At 50.9% G+C, this 13,452-nt stretch overlaps 1 protein-coding gene across 3 annotated transcripts in view; it reads right to left on the reverse strand.

Annotated features, from left to right (window-relative positions):
* CHKA (choline kinase alpha) overlaps positions 1-13,452 on the reverse strand; it is a 60,723-nt gene that overhangs the window by 1,587 nt on the left and 45,684 nt on the right. For all 3 annotated transcript variants that reach the window (XM_035013442.1, XM_035013443.1, XM_035013441.1), the window contains 7 exons: positions 12,511-12,644; positions 12,139-12,243; positions 11,563-11,621; positions 9,809-9,896; positions 9,269-9,377; positions 6,130-6,236; positions 4,673-4,754 (listed from right to left, as the gene is read on the reverse strand). In XM_035013442.1, the coding sequence (XP_034869333.1) occupies positions 4,673-4,754; positions 6,130-6,236; positions 9,269-9,377; positions 9,809-9,896; positions 11,563-11,621; positions 12,139-12,243; positions 12,511-12,644 (684 nt within the window). The remainder of the gene's footprint in view (positions 1-4,672; positions 4,755-6,129; positions 6,237-9,268; positions 9,378-9,808; positions 9,897-11,562; positions 11,622-12,138; positions 12,244-12,510; positions 12,645-13,452) is intronic.

The raw sequence follows: 13,452 nt of genomic DNA on the forward strand, positions 1-13,452 counted from the left end.
CCAATTTTCTGGGATCACCCGCAGTAGGATGACTGCACGGGGCACGAGAGGGACGGCAGAGACCCTGGTCCTGAGTCCTGACCACCAGCACAACCTCGGAAGCACCCACTCTGAACGGAAAAGTCTGCGACGCCGACCGCCAGGAAGGGTACAGCGTGGCTGCTGCAAACCCAGCCTCGGGGCGTAACTCGTATACCACAGAGATGAGCCCCTTCACACGCACAGTTGGGCGGTTTTCACAAATGCGTCCCTCAAGTGCAGCGCCGGCACCACAGTCCTGCTGGAGAACATTCCGGCGCGCTCAAGCTCCCACGGGCCCCGCCCTGACGCCTGGCCACAGGCAGCCTCTGAACCGATTTCCACCACCACGGATTGCCATAGAAAGCTCTTCCGTAATTGGAGTCACCCGGTGTGTCCCCTTCCGCGTCTGGCTTGTTTCAGCACACGTTCCTGGGATTCCTGCACGCTGCAGTGTGCATCTGGGGTTCGTTCCTGTTTCCTGTGGACTAAGTACTTGTCTATTAGACGGATCTAACGCACTACAAATATCCATTCACCTGACTGGCAGGCAGGCAGTTTCCAGTTCGGGGCTATTAAACATAAAGCTGCGATGAGCATCTGAGTGCCGGTCGCGGTGTGGAAATAGGCTTTCATTTCTTCGGCTCGATACCAAAGTAGGAGGTCGCCGGGCCGCCCGCTTCATGTGCTGTCAGACCGTTTTCCAGGCGGGTTAGACCATCTACCTTCCCCCCAGCAACGTATGCGAGGGCCAGCAGCTCCGTGTGCTTGCTCCCACTTGGTCCTGTCGCTGTCTTACTGCTAGCAGCATTAGGGGTGTGCGGGCTATCTCACTGGGGGTTTCATTTGCATTTCGTGTATTCCATTAAGCAGACAAAGAGACGTTTACTGGCCATTTCTTTATCTTCTGTGACGTGTCCAAATCTTCTGTTTATAAAGTAGCTCGTCTGGGTTCTTGCTACATTGCGATCTCTTTGTGTATCCTAAATACAAGTCCTTGTCAGATAGAGATCAGTGACATTCTCTCCAAGTCTGTGCTTGCCTTTTTATTTTCTTAACGGTGTCATTCAAAGAGCACAAGTTTTTCACTTTGATTAAGCCCAACTTACCATATCTTTTCTCTTTTATGGTCAGTGCTTCACGTAACCCAAGAAATCTCTGCTGTGGTCACAAAGGTTTTCTCCCTTTGTTTTCCAGATGCTTTTATACTTGCGTCTGTTACCCGTTTTAGTTAATGTGTGTGTGTGGCAGGAGGTCAAGGTTCATTATTTTTCCCACATGGCTCTTCAGTTGTTCCTGCACCGGTTTTGAAAATCTGAGCCCTTCCCCAGTGCATTAGCGTGGCCCTTCTGTTGAGTATCAGTTGACTGTATGTGTGTGTTTCTGGGCACCGGGCTCCACTCCATTTGATGGATGTCTATCTTTACACCAATACCACACTGTCTTGATACGTCTTGAAATCAGGCAGAATTAATCTGCCAACTTTGTTAGTTTTAGTTTCACATTTTAGAAATATCTGTTTCTGCCAAAAAGCCTGTGAGGGTTTTGACTGGGATCACAGACTCTGGAAATCAGTTTGGGGAGAATAGACTCTTAATACGGAGTCTTCTGAAGCCATAAATGTGGTCTTGCTGTCCATTTACTTAGGTTATTGTAGCCATGTTTTACAGCTTTCGGTGTGAAGATCATGCACATATTTTAAAAATCTCATCCCTAAGTATTTCATGTTTTTATACCATTGTAAATACAACGAAATTTCATTTGGAACGGTTTCTACCACGTGGAACACAGATGGTTATTGTGCATTGCCCTTGTATCCTGTGACCTCCGTAAACTCACTCCACAACTCAAATAGCGTTTCTGTTGGTTCTTTCATATTTTCTCATGTACTTGATCACGTCACCTATAATAAAAAAGGCAGTCTTTCTTCTTCCTTTCCAGTATTTTTGCATTTCCTCTCTTTTCCCAGCCTTACTATGCTGGCTGGGTGCTCCGGTGGGCAGGAGCGCTCCAGCTCTCGCCAGTAATTATGACGCCAGCTATAGGTTTTCATACGTGCCTTGTGCCTGGTTAAGGAAGGACCCTTCTATTCCTACTTCGCTGAGGCTTTTTTTGTTTGTTTGTTTTAAATCATGATCATGAATGGGTACTGGATTTTGTCAAATGCTTTTCCTTCATTCCCTAAGAAGATAATATGGTTTTTCTCCCTCATTCTGTTAATATGCTGAATTACACACTAACTGGTTGGTTTGCTTTTTTAAAGATTTTATTTATTTGACAGAGAGAGCACAAGCAGAGGGAGAGAGAGGGAGAAGCAAGCTCCCTGCTGAGCAAGGAGCCCGATGTGGGACTCGATCCCAGCACCCTGGGATCGTGACCCGGGCTGAAGGCAGCCGCTTAATTGACTGAGCCACCCAGGCGTCCCTACACTAACTGGTTTTTAAAGTGTTAAATTAACCTTGCATTCCAGAGATAAATGCCACTTGATATTATCTTCTTGTAGATGTCAGATTTAATTTCTGCTAATATTTTGATAATGCTTTTTCTGTCCTGTTCACAAAGGGCACTGCTCTGCAGTTTTCTTGAAATGTCTTTGTCTCCTCTCAGCATCAGGACAATGCTTCATCAAATGAGTCAAGAAATGTCCCCTCCTCCCTTTATTCTCTAAAACCGTGTGCAGAATCGGTATCATTTCTTCCTTAAATGTTTGATGATATTCACCAGGACCTGCAGTTTATTCTACAGGGAGGTTTTCTGAGTATGAATTCAACTTATTCAATAACATATGACCACTTGTTAGGTTAGTTTTTGTCATTTGTATCTTTTCCAAGACATTTCATGCACGCTGTCAAATCTGTTGGTGTAAAATTATTCATAATATTCTCTTACAACATCCACAGGAGCTGGAGTGATGTCTTCTCCTTGTACTGATACTGGTCATGTGTGTCTTCTCTTTCTTTCTTGCTTAATATAGCCAAAAGTTTGTAAATTGTATTGAGCTTTTCAAAGAACCAACTTTTGGTTTCATCGATTTTCTCTTTTTTTCCCCATCCATTTTCTATCTCAAGGATTTCTGCTCTTAGCTTTCTTTTTTTTTTCTTTAAAGTAGGCTCCACGCCCAACGTGGGGCTTGAACTCACGACCCTGAGATCAAGAGTCGTGTGTTCCACTGACTGAGCCAGCCAGGTGCCCCTCCTTTTATCTAGTTCTATTGATTTTGGGCTTAGGTTGGTTTTTCTCTCTCTAGCTTCTTAAGGTAGAAGCTTCAGTCACTGATTTAAGAACTTTCTTATCTAATACAAATGTATAACCTTCAAAGCCACAAGTTTTTAAACCCTGCTTTAACTGTATCCCACAAATTCTGATATATTGTGTTTTCATTATAATTTGTTCAAAATAGTTTCTAATTGTCTAGTTCTTCTTTGATCCAGGGTTGATTTATGTGTACTATTTCATTCCTAAATAATTGAAGAATTTTCAAGATTTTGTTGCTGTTGATTTTCTATTAAATTCCACCATGGTCAGAGAACATACTCTGTACTTCAATTCTTTTCAACTTGAGACCTGTTTCCTAATGCCCAGTATGTGGTCTATCTTGATGAATGTGCCATATTCACTGGGCAAGGATGTACATTCGGCAGCGGGCATTCAGTGACGTCAGGCTGGGTGAGAGTGCCATCCCCTCCTCCGTCCCTCCCGCTGCTGTTTCTGGCCCTGCCTCTCCGCTCAGTTTTCTCAGGTTCTGCTTTTATGTCTTTTGAAGCAAGACAGGAGGTAGGATGCCGCCTCGCCCTCACCCCTGCCCTACACATTTAGGATTTTTTTTAATGTCTTCTGGATTAACTGATCCCTTTATTATTATGAAATTGTTCCTTACTTTGGTAATATTTTTTGATGTGTACTTTGTCTTAACAATTTCATTTGACCATGGCTCTAAATCTGCTTTAAAATTCCTTATTCCCCCTTCTTTTGCCTAACAGCATCTATGCGTTACCAAACCTTCCACCTGGAAGCAGAAATCACCCTAACACAGGACTGGGAGGATGAAATGAACTCGTTATTCCCTCCACCTTCCTAAAGCAAGGCACTCACTACAGACTTTGTGAGCCCGCGCCCTGGGACACACCACCAACACTCATTACGGGGCAGCAGAGGGCTGGACTCACAGTTAAAACTATCTATGTCAAGGACAGTTCCTAAGGTTGGAATAAAACGACAGCCTGGTTTGTCGAACTCGCCTGCAACAAACAGGACGGCTCATTCAGTCAGCACCAGCTGCGCACTCGACGTGGGGCGCTGCAGGCTGGAGAATGGAGCCATAACAGCAGGAGGAAACGCTTCAGGGCGCTCCTTCACCTGCGGTCCCTTGTGTCAGAGGGGACTGAGGTCAAGGGCTGGACCACGAGGGTCTGATTTCTACATCCCCCGCCAGAGCCCCAGGGCCACACAGCACCTCTCTGAAGCAGGGAAGGTGGGCCTGCTGCCCTGCAAGCGAGGCCACCTCCAGAGGCAGACGCGGAGCCAGGCCAAGGGGGCTCACTGTGCGACATAGATAGCCTTCTGCGAAGAACGCAGATCCCCCACGAAGCAGTAACAAACATGGTGAACAATTTTCTTTCTGGGAATAGAAGAGAACACCACCCCCAGAACATACCATGTATCCAAATTCAATGGATGAAATCTTGGCCTGCACAATGGACCAAAGTCCCCAGAAGAAATGGGACGCAAGGGCAAACCTGTAATTACAAAAGCAGGAGATGCACGTGAGATGTGTGGCGCCGGCCACAGGCCAGGGGTGGGATTTCCTGCTGGTGGGCCCTGTAACTCCTTGGGGTCCAAACCCGGTCAGCCCTGGCCCACTCAACAGGATTCTATTCCACAGGGACCGGGAACAGGGTGGGGGCACCGCAGCTGGCCTCTCCCACCTCTGGCTGGGGGCAGGTGGACGTGCAGTGTGGACGCGCCCAGCTACAGTCCCGGGACTCACACGGAGGCCTCAGGGGCCCCATGGGCGGTGCACAGGCTACACTGGGAAAGCAACACTCTATGCTACACGTGTGAGGTGTGGCATCAGCAACCCTTAGCAAGTGCTATGCAGGGAGAGGAGGAACGTGCAGGCCTCTGGATGACTTGCTGGCTTTCCCAGGAGGCAGGATGCTGCCTCGCCCTCACCCCTGCCCTCCCAAAGCAGTGAAACAGAGCAGAGGAGAGCGTGGTGGTGCCCCTCTCTAAGCCGCAGCATGGCCCCCGTCGCCGCGAACCCAAGCTCCCCTCACAACAGTTGCCTGTGGGCTTCACTGAATGCTTCAGTGTCCTCAAACCCGACTGTTTTCCTTGTGGTCCCTGACCCACTACACGTCCCTTGGGGCTATCCTTTCTGTCGGGCTCTCCTCCATTTTTCTATCTCCAACCATTCTAGAACCAGAGGAGGAAGATCTATGTATCAGGGGGAGCCCCGGGACAGCGAGGGTAGCTGCACGCCCAGCAACAAGGGTGTGGACACTTCAGGAAGAGGTGATCTGTGGTAAGTGGGCTGGACAGGACAAGAGGGCCAAAGTCACTTAAACATTTTTACCAAAGAATCTTCTAAGAGAGCCCAAAGAACGGGAGTAACTCAGGTCTCTTGACTACAGAGATGAGTGTGTGTGATAAACAGGGGTCTAGACTTTCATGAAATGTGGAAGTTTCTCATCCCTGCTCTGAGAGCTACTGAAGAAACAGTTTAAAAGCAAGACTCAGAACCAACACTCACAATTTGTAATCAGTTTTTAGAAGAAACACATTACTGGATGGTGCCCACCACTCCACGAGCATCAGGCGGCAAAAGCGTACAGGACCTAGGCAGCACAGCCTCGTACAGCTGAGTGCGGTGTGCGCTCACAGCGAGGAGCGCCATCCACGCGCCCTGACCCTTTACACCGACCCTGCTCTCCACACCTGCTGGGTGCTGAAATCTGGAGAGGTACCACATGCTCAGTTTTTGACAAAGTCCAAGTCCCAGAAATGTATGTGTATAAAGAAGCCCCTAAAATCATGAGTGCAAGTCGGCACCCCAATTATATTCTATAAATGGACGGCTATTTTATAAATTAACAACAACAAAAAAATTACCTATTGACTTCAAGCAACATTTCTTCTTCTATAATGGACTTTTCTTCATTACTGAGGTTTTCAAATTCATTATGGAATGCAGCCAAGTAATTGGAAATAAAGTGGAGCTTTAAAGAAAAGTAATCACATTAGAGTCAGTGACGGTGAGAGTGACGGTGAGACACGGTGTCAACAGCTGTGCGGAAGCACGGCACACCCGGAGGACACCCGCACGGCCGGCGGAGCCTGGAGGAAGCTCACCAGTGCGGCAGTGATCTCCGGCTTCCTGGCAGAACTCTACCGCACTCGATGCCACACTGTCGGCAAGACAAGCACAGGAAACCACTACTACTTCTGGACAAAATCACCGAGGAGGAATCTACTCCACGCCCATGTTTCCCACGGCCTGGTCGCAAAGCAGGGTAAGCCTACGTCACACGTCTCTGCACACGGGCTGGCGTTCCACACGGGCGCCAGGGAGCCCGAGGTCACTGGCAGAGGCTCCAGCAGAGCGGGAGCTGACTGGACCAGGCGAAGGGGCCTTCCACCTGCGAGCTGCCGTGGTGATGCTTTTATGTCCATAAATCGGCAAGACCTAATTCTGGTTTGGAGAAGAGGTTCTACCAGGTCCCACGTGTAGTCTGCCCATGCATCAGGATTTAGGAGACCCCGTTCTTCAGTACCTCACACTATACCTAACGGCACCAGAACACAGCAAACCACCACTCGCTTTCTTTTATAAGTAAGGAAACAGCAGGCAGTTGCTCTACCCAAAAGAACGCCATTGACTGATCACCTAGTTGGAATGCCAACACCTCGCCCAACTGCCTTCTCCCAGGTGGCTTTCACACTCGACCCCCTCCCACCAGCAAGCAGCGTTCCAGTTTGAGCGCCATCCTAGCAGGACGTTCTGGAAGGAATAACCCTGGCAAGGCAAGGGGATGGCTCATGCCCAGTAAATTCTATGTAGCGGGCACCATCCTGAGCCTTTGTTTCTGCACACGAGGAAACTGAAGCACAGAGTCAGCAGGTGACAGTGAACAGTGGCAGATCTGGGTTCAAATCCAGACACGGTTTTTAAAACCCATGCTTGAACTGCCACACGAGATGGGTTAATTTCTGGGAAATACTAAATGCTCAAATAGGCAATGAAGACAGAAAATTTGAATAGATCGATACCTAAGAGATGGTAACTAATGACCGTCCCTCCCCAAAAGTTCTAGGCCCACACTCTCTCACAAAGTCTACCAAAATTTTCAAAGAACATCTCATATAAATTTGTTCCAGAAAATTACAAAGGGACACCAAACTCATTAGACTAGCATAATTTTTATTCCAAAACCAGATATGAATAATAATTTTTTAAATGACCGTTAAAAGCCCGTTTCACGTATGTGCAGAGACATCAAACTCCTAAATAAGAGACTAACTGGACCCAGCAGAGCGTTCCAAAATAACACACCTCATTCAAATGGTTTATTTTAGGAATTCCAAGACGGTTTAACATTTTAAAACATCCCATTAGTGGACTAAAGAGAGAAAAGCATGAGATTACCTAGTAGGTGCAGAAAAGGTAGCTAATGAAGACCAACACCTCTATGTGACTTTTAAAACTGCTCAGAAAATCGAAAAGGCACTTCCTTCATTTCCGTGGCTGCGCGGTGCAGCCAGTCACACAGCTCTGCCGTCCGTCGCCACCCACCACGCCGGAACCTGCCTTCTCGCCGGCAGAAAGCCCCCTCTTCCTGGCTGGAGAGTTGGCACCTCTGGCGCTGCCCAGTTTTTACGAAGTCTTTTACAAAGACCCCACACCCTTCCTCCTCACACAGCATGACCTCGAGGCCCAGAACCAGCCTGGCCGCTCTGCTTGGGACGTACTCAAGCTCATCACAGTCGACCTTCCTGCGCGGCAGGAAGAGGGCAATGGGGTTTTGGTCCCACAGCAAGTCAACATTTGAATGGCGGCCCTGACCGCTCTGATATGCAGCTGAGCCAGCAGGGCTGTCCCGTAGCAGGGGTTGTGGAGGGGGGTGGGCTGCTGCCCCGCACAGGCTCGGGGGACCCTCTCCCCAGGCCTGCTTGCTTCCACATCGCTACCCACTCACCCTCAACCCACGGCTCCAACGGTGGGCTGAGGAATGGAGTAGGGGCTCCCAAGGAGGAACTCCCCACAGGGTGATTCTTTTTTTTTTTTTTTAAAGATTTTATTTATTTATTTGAGAGAGAGAATGAGAGAGAGCATGAGAGGGAAGAGGGTCAGAGGGAGAAGCAGACTCCCCACTGAGCAGGGAGCCCGATGCGGGACTCGATCCCGGGACTCCAGGATCATGACCTGAGCCGAAGGCAGTCGCTTAACCAACTGAGCCACCCAGGCGCCCGATTCTTTTTTTTTTTAAGATTTTATTTATTTGAGAGAGAACAAGCAGGGTGAGGAGAAGCAGCAGGAGAGGGAGAAGCAGGCTGCCCGCTGAGCAGGGAGCCCGACACGGGGCTCGATCCCAGGACACCCAGGGGGTGATTCTTCACACAGCCCTCCCCCCCCATACTCAGGACAGGAAAGGGAACTCTAACAGCACAGCAGCTACCAAGTCATGGTGCCCAAAGGCTACTTCTGTCTGCACAGAGTGAAACACACAGGAAAACACCGCGATCCCCACAAAGAAAGCCAGGACGCAGGTCAGAGGCTGGACTTCTTGGAAAAAACTAGAAGGAACTACAAAAGAGACTGTGCTCTCTAGCTCAATGAATACAGGTTATCTCTGGCACAGGGATTAAAATGTCAGGTTTGTGTCCTGACACAAAATAACATTTTAGAGCAAAAGGGTTTGCTTAACCATTCTGCGATTTGAAAAGGGTGTCGTTAGGGGCGCCTGGGTGGCTGAGTTGGTTAAGCATCTGCCTTCGGGTCAGGTCATGATCTCAGGGGTCCTGGGATCGAGTCCCGCATTGGGCTCCCTGCTCAGCGGGGAGTCTGCTTCTCCTTCTCCCCACTGCTTGTGCTCTCTCTCGCAATCTCTCTCTCTCTCTCAAATAAACAAAATCTTTAAAAAATAAAAGGGGGGGGTGTGTCATTAAAAATGAAGATGCAATCAATACTAACTGCATAAAATGGACTCCTGCAGTTTGGCTACTACCAAGCCTACACACAGCCGTCCCCTACCTGTTGTTTCTTGGTGGGGTACTTCAGGATGTTCGCTCTGAAGAAAGGGTACTTTGCATAGTTATAGTCGTACATCCATTCACAGAAATGATTCCCAATGTCGAATCCCCTGAAAAAGAGGTAAGAGCTGCAGAGAAGGGGGCAAACTGCCACACCATGAGGCTCCCTGGTCAGAGAAGGGAAAAGGCCGAGTTGTGAGCATCCCTCCCAGCAACAACTGTCCTTCCTGAGGTCCCCCAAGGACGACTGCCTCAGGGACAGGAAGAGCCAACAGGGCGGTTACCAGAACCAGAGCTGATGCTACAAAAGTGCCACCCAACCGACCCACCACGCAGGGGCAGTTGTTCAAGAACATTCTCTTGCACTCAGTACTCTGATCTCTGAAGCCAACAAAGCACCAAATTCTGAGTTCTGATCGCTCACTGCTGCCCCCCCAACTACCAGCGAAGAACAGGCCCGGGCTGCAGGCCTCTGGGGCAGTGCACTATCTCCCAGGGTCCTGTGGCAAGGCTCCCCTCTCCTCCTGTAGCTGTTTCATACCTGTAATTATAACTGCTGTATTCGAAGTCGATGAGCATCAGTCTCTGCTTTTCGGAATTCTCTCTGCCCTCCAGCATTAAGATATTACCTGCAAAAAGGTTCGGATGACATGCCATTTACTATGCTGTGTTGCCCAGTCGAAGGCACGAGTTCTTGAACAGAAGGGCCAAGAGTGGTTCTGATCCTGTCAGGGAACCCCAACCATGCAGAGAATGAGCACAGGCCGTGGAGTGCCGGGAGCAGCACCGCACCCCCAGCCCCAGCCCTCGGCAGAAGGCCCTGGGTCACACTGACAGCCCGAGAGTAACACGGCCCCACGCTCACCCAGGAACAAGAATGGCTCTCCCTCAGCATGCTGGGGCAGCACTCCCCAGACTTTTCACACGTGGGCACAAAGGAAAATGCTTGACTGGCACGCTGGAGTTCTAGCCGACCCAACCTCCCCAGCAGCTAGGAAGCTGTGTCCTGCTGTCCTCCCTGATGAGGACGCCGCAGGTGTGCTCAGCCGCACCGGGCTCTGTGGACCCTACTTGGCCCCGATGCTTTGCCTCGCCTGGTTCTCCAAGGAGACCACAGGCAGCGTTCCCTCCACCATATTTCCTGTACGGCTGAATTCTGGGCCCGAAGTGAAGTGGCGGCAGACTGGCTCTTCAGGCATCCGTTCCAAGACCTCCCACAGGTGACACAATGTCCAGCATTGGTCACTACCAGGCTGGCGGGTGAGCACTGGTGAGCCAGGCTTTGCTAGTTCTTTGGCCACGCCCTCTCCCGGGTTCCTGCAGGAGGTGCTCTTTCTAGGCTTTTCAGCACACAAAATCCACTTCCAGGGGACATTAAAAGGAGATGCTCAGAGCAGCAGAACAAAGTAAATGTACAAGCCCCACCTCCTCCAGCCTTTCACTGGCCAGCAGACCTCCCACAGACCCTGCTGATGACAGCTTGCAGCTGACTATGGCCCGCTAACAGTCTACACCCTGCTCGACTTGCCCGACCGTGATCAGCTAATTAATAAACTATCAAACTCATGTCTGATTGATGACTGGTCTTCAACAGGGACTGTTGTCAAAATTAAAAACAAACGGCTGAGCCTGGCAAAGGGCCCGAGGGTGGATGTGAGCCAGCTGTGATGGAAAGGACAGGGACAGCAAGGCAAAGCCTCACCAAAGCCCGGCCCCACCGCGGCACCAGCGGGAGCTGCCCAGCTAGATGCGGCCTCCGTCTGAAGTCACACGGAGGGGTACCCGGCATCGTACTTTATGAAAGGCAGAGAAACCCAAGGAGAGCAGATGGCCTCGATTAGCTGCAAGGTGTGGCCAGGGCAAGGCCCCCAGGACAGAGCAGGGCGGTCACCTCTTACTGCATTCTCAGATTATCAAAGTTGCGTGTTCACCAGAGTTAAACACTGAACAAACATGTGACTTAGAAGGTTTCAGTCCTTTATCCGAGCTCCCAGTTTAGTGAATGTTCTCATTTTTTCTTCTATGAATATATTTTTTACAAAAATGGGAGAACACCCCATGTGTTTTTCTAAAACTTGCTTTTTTTCTCTTAATATATCCTGGAGATTTTTCTGATGGTCTGCATAAAAACGACCTCATTCCTTTTCATAGTCATACAATACTCCACTGTGTGGCCGTCCCATTATTTCATGCATGTACTCCCCTCGGCGCGGACACCTGGCATTCGTCACACACACTGGAGGCCGCTAAGGAGACACGCACACCCAGCCTCACATAACAGGCAGCGATTCTTACCTTCCTGACAGTCATTATGACAAAACACAACCGGAGAGGGGGTGGATTCAAGCAGCGACCTGCAAAAGGAATCACACCGCAGGTCAGATGTCTCGGTGCGCCCGGGACAAGACTGGTGCTCGGCACCGCCACGCAGCCTCCCTGCAGCGCTGGCCCCGCGAGCCCCGGGAGCGCAACCCGGAGTTCCAGGCCAGCCCCGCTTGCAGCCCCTCTTTCCCGGGCGGGCCCTCCCGGCCCAGAGCACGACCCTCCTCCTCAGTCTGCTCCCGCCCTGGTTTCCGTCACACCTGCCATCACCACCTGGCGTTAGGGGACGCGTCTGCTTGTCTCCGTCTCTCCTAATGAGACACAAGCGCCCCGAAGGCCGTCCTGGTCCCCACGTCCTCGGCGCCGCTCACACCGTGAGTGACGAGAGCTGTGCCTTCTCGCGCTCGGGGTGAGTGCGCCCCGGAGACCGTGCGGCGCCCCTACTCGCAGGCCAGAGCTTGGGCTGAACAATTCCCCCACCTGCCCCCGTGGCTTCTGCTTCGGGTTTTGTTTCAGAAAACCCCGACTGCGCTCGCGACGGCTCCTCACCTCAGGTACTCCAGCTCCAGGGGCAGGTTGTAGCGGAGGAGACGGTGAAGCTGCTTGACCCGCGGCTCCCCGGCAAACTTAATCCTCAGCACTTGGTTCAGGTATCTGGCAGAAAAAGGGGGAACAAAACTCACTGCTCGGCTCACCGGCGGGGCTCCTGTCAAGTATAATCACGAGAGGGCAGTGGGAAGCCCCCGGCCCGGGACACAGCCCGGGGCTCCAGGCCCTGGAGAAAGCTTGTCCCCTGCCCGCCCACCCGCTCGGCGGAGCAGAGGAAGACCTCCGGCCACCACGGCAAATGAGTACTCACTCTGCGCCTCTGGTAGCCGCTAATAGAAAACGGAGTTAGAGCCAAGCGGTTTGACCACTTACTTTTCCATTGTTCCAAAAAGCCATTTTGGTTCCTTATTGAATGGCATTTTCATACCATGAAATGTGGCCATTTTCTCAGCTATTTCTGCAGAAATATCTGGCAAACTTAATTCTTCAGTGTCTAAGCGCCGGCTCTGAAATGAACAAGGGGGTCAGAAAATAGCATTTCTCCGGGGAACCTGGAGGGTTAGGGGTGCGATCACACCAGGCTAAGACCTAGCAGCCAGTCTGTCTCAGCTGGCGCACGAAACTCCCTGCGGAACGCGCCCCGCGGACAGTGACCCAGCGACCACCGGGGCATTTCTCAGCAAGCAGGGGGCCACCTCCACAGGCCAATTTTATTTTGAACCCTTTGAACCATGAGAAGGTCCTTCTCACACACAAGCATCTAGGCAGACTCCCCCTCTCTTCTCTGTACCCTCACTAGAGGATGCCCTCCTCCCCGCTAAAAGCTCCGGGTCTCAGGGTTGTTGCATGAGCCCGTGTCCAACTCCTTCAGCGGCTCGGAAACCCTGGCCTGACCCATCGCAGCCAAGAGATGGTGCTCAGCACAGGTCCTCCTGAGAAGCACGGCCAGGAGTTCAGGATGAGCCATGCACCCCCTCGTCCATGGTGGCGCATGCAGCAGCCCACCCGGCACGGAGCAGGCTCTCAGAGCGCACAGCTGAACGAAGAAACAGAGGGGCCAAGCCCCCACCACGCGCTTGCCCAGCTCCTCCTCCCGAGGAAATCACAATCAACTAAGACCAGTCTGTCTTTTCCACATGCACTGCTCCCCTATAGAAGCCCAAAGAGGCATGCCTCTGAAAATCCTGAGTGCCACAGCCATGGTATTCCTCCAAGTTAGAGAAAACCAGCTCAAATTCTGGCTTTAACCCTCATTTCAAAGTCACATGGCCAAAGGCACGCTACTCAGACCTCTGTGTCTGACTTCCTGATTTC

The sequence above is a fragment of the Mirounga leonina genome, unplaced genomic scaffold (assembly GCF_011800145.1).
Source record: "Mirounga leonina isolate KUSES-001 unplaced genomic scaffold, KU_Mleo_1.0 Mir_166, whole genome shotgun sequence".
In the NCBI taxonomy this organism is placed as follows: domain Eukaryota; kingdom Metazoa; phylum Chordata; class Mammalia; order Carnivora; family Phocidae; genus Mirounga; species Mirounga leonina.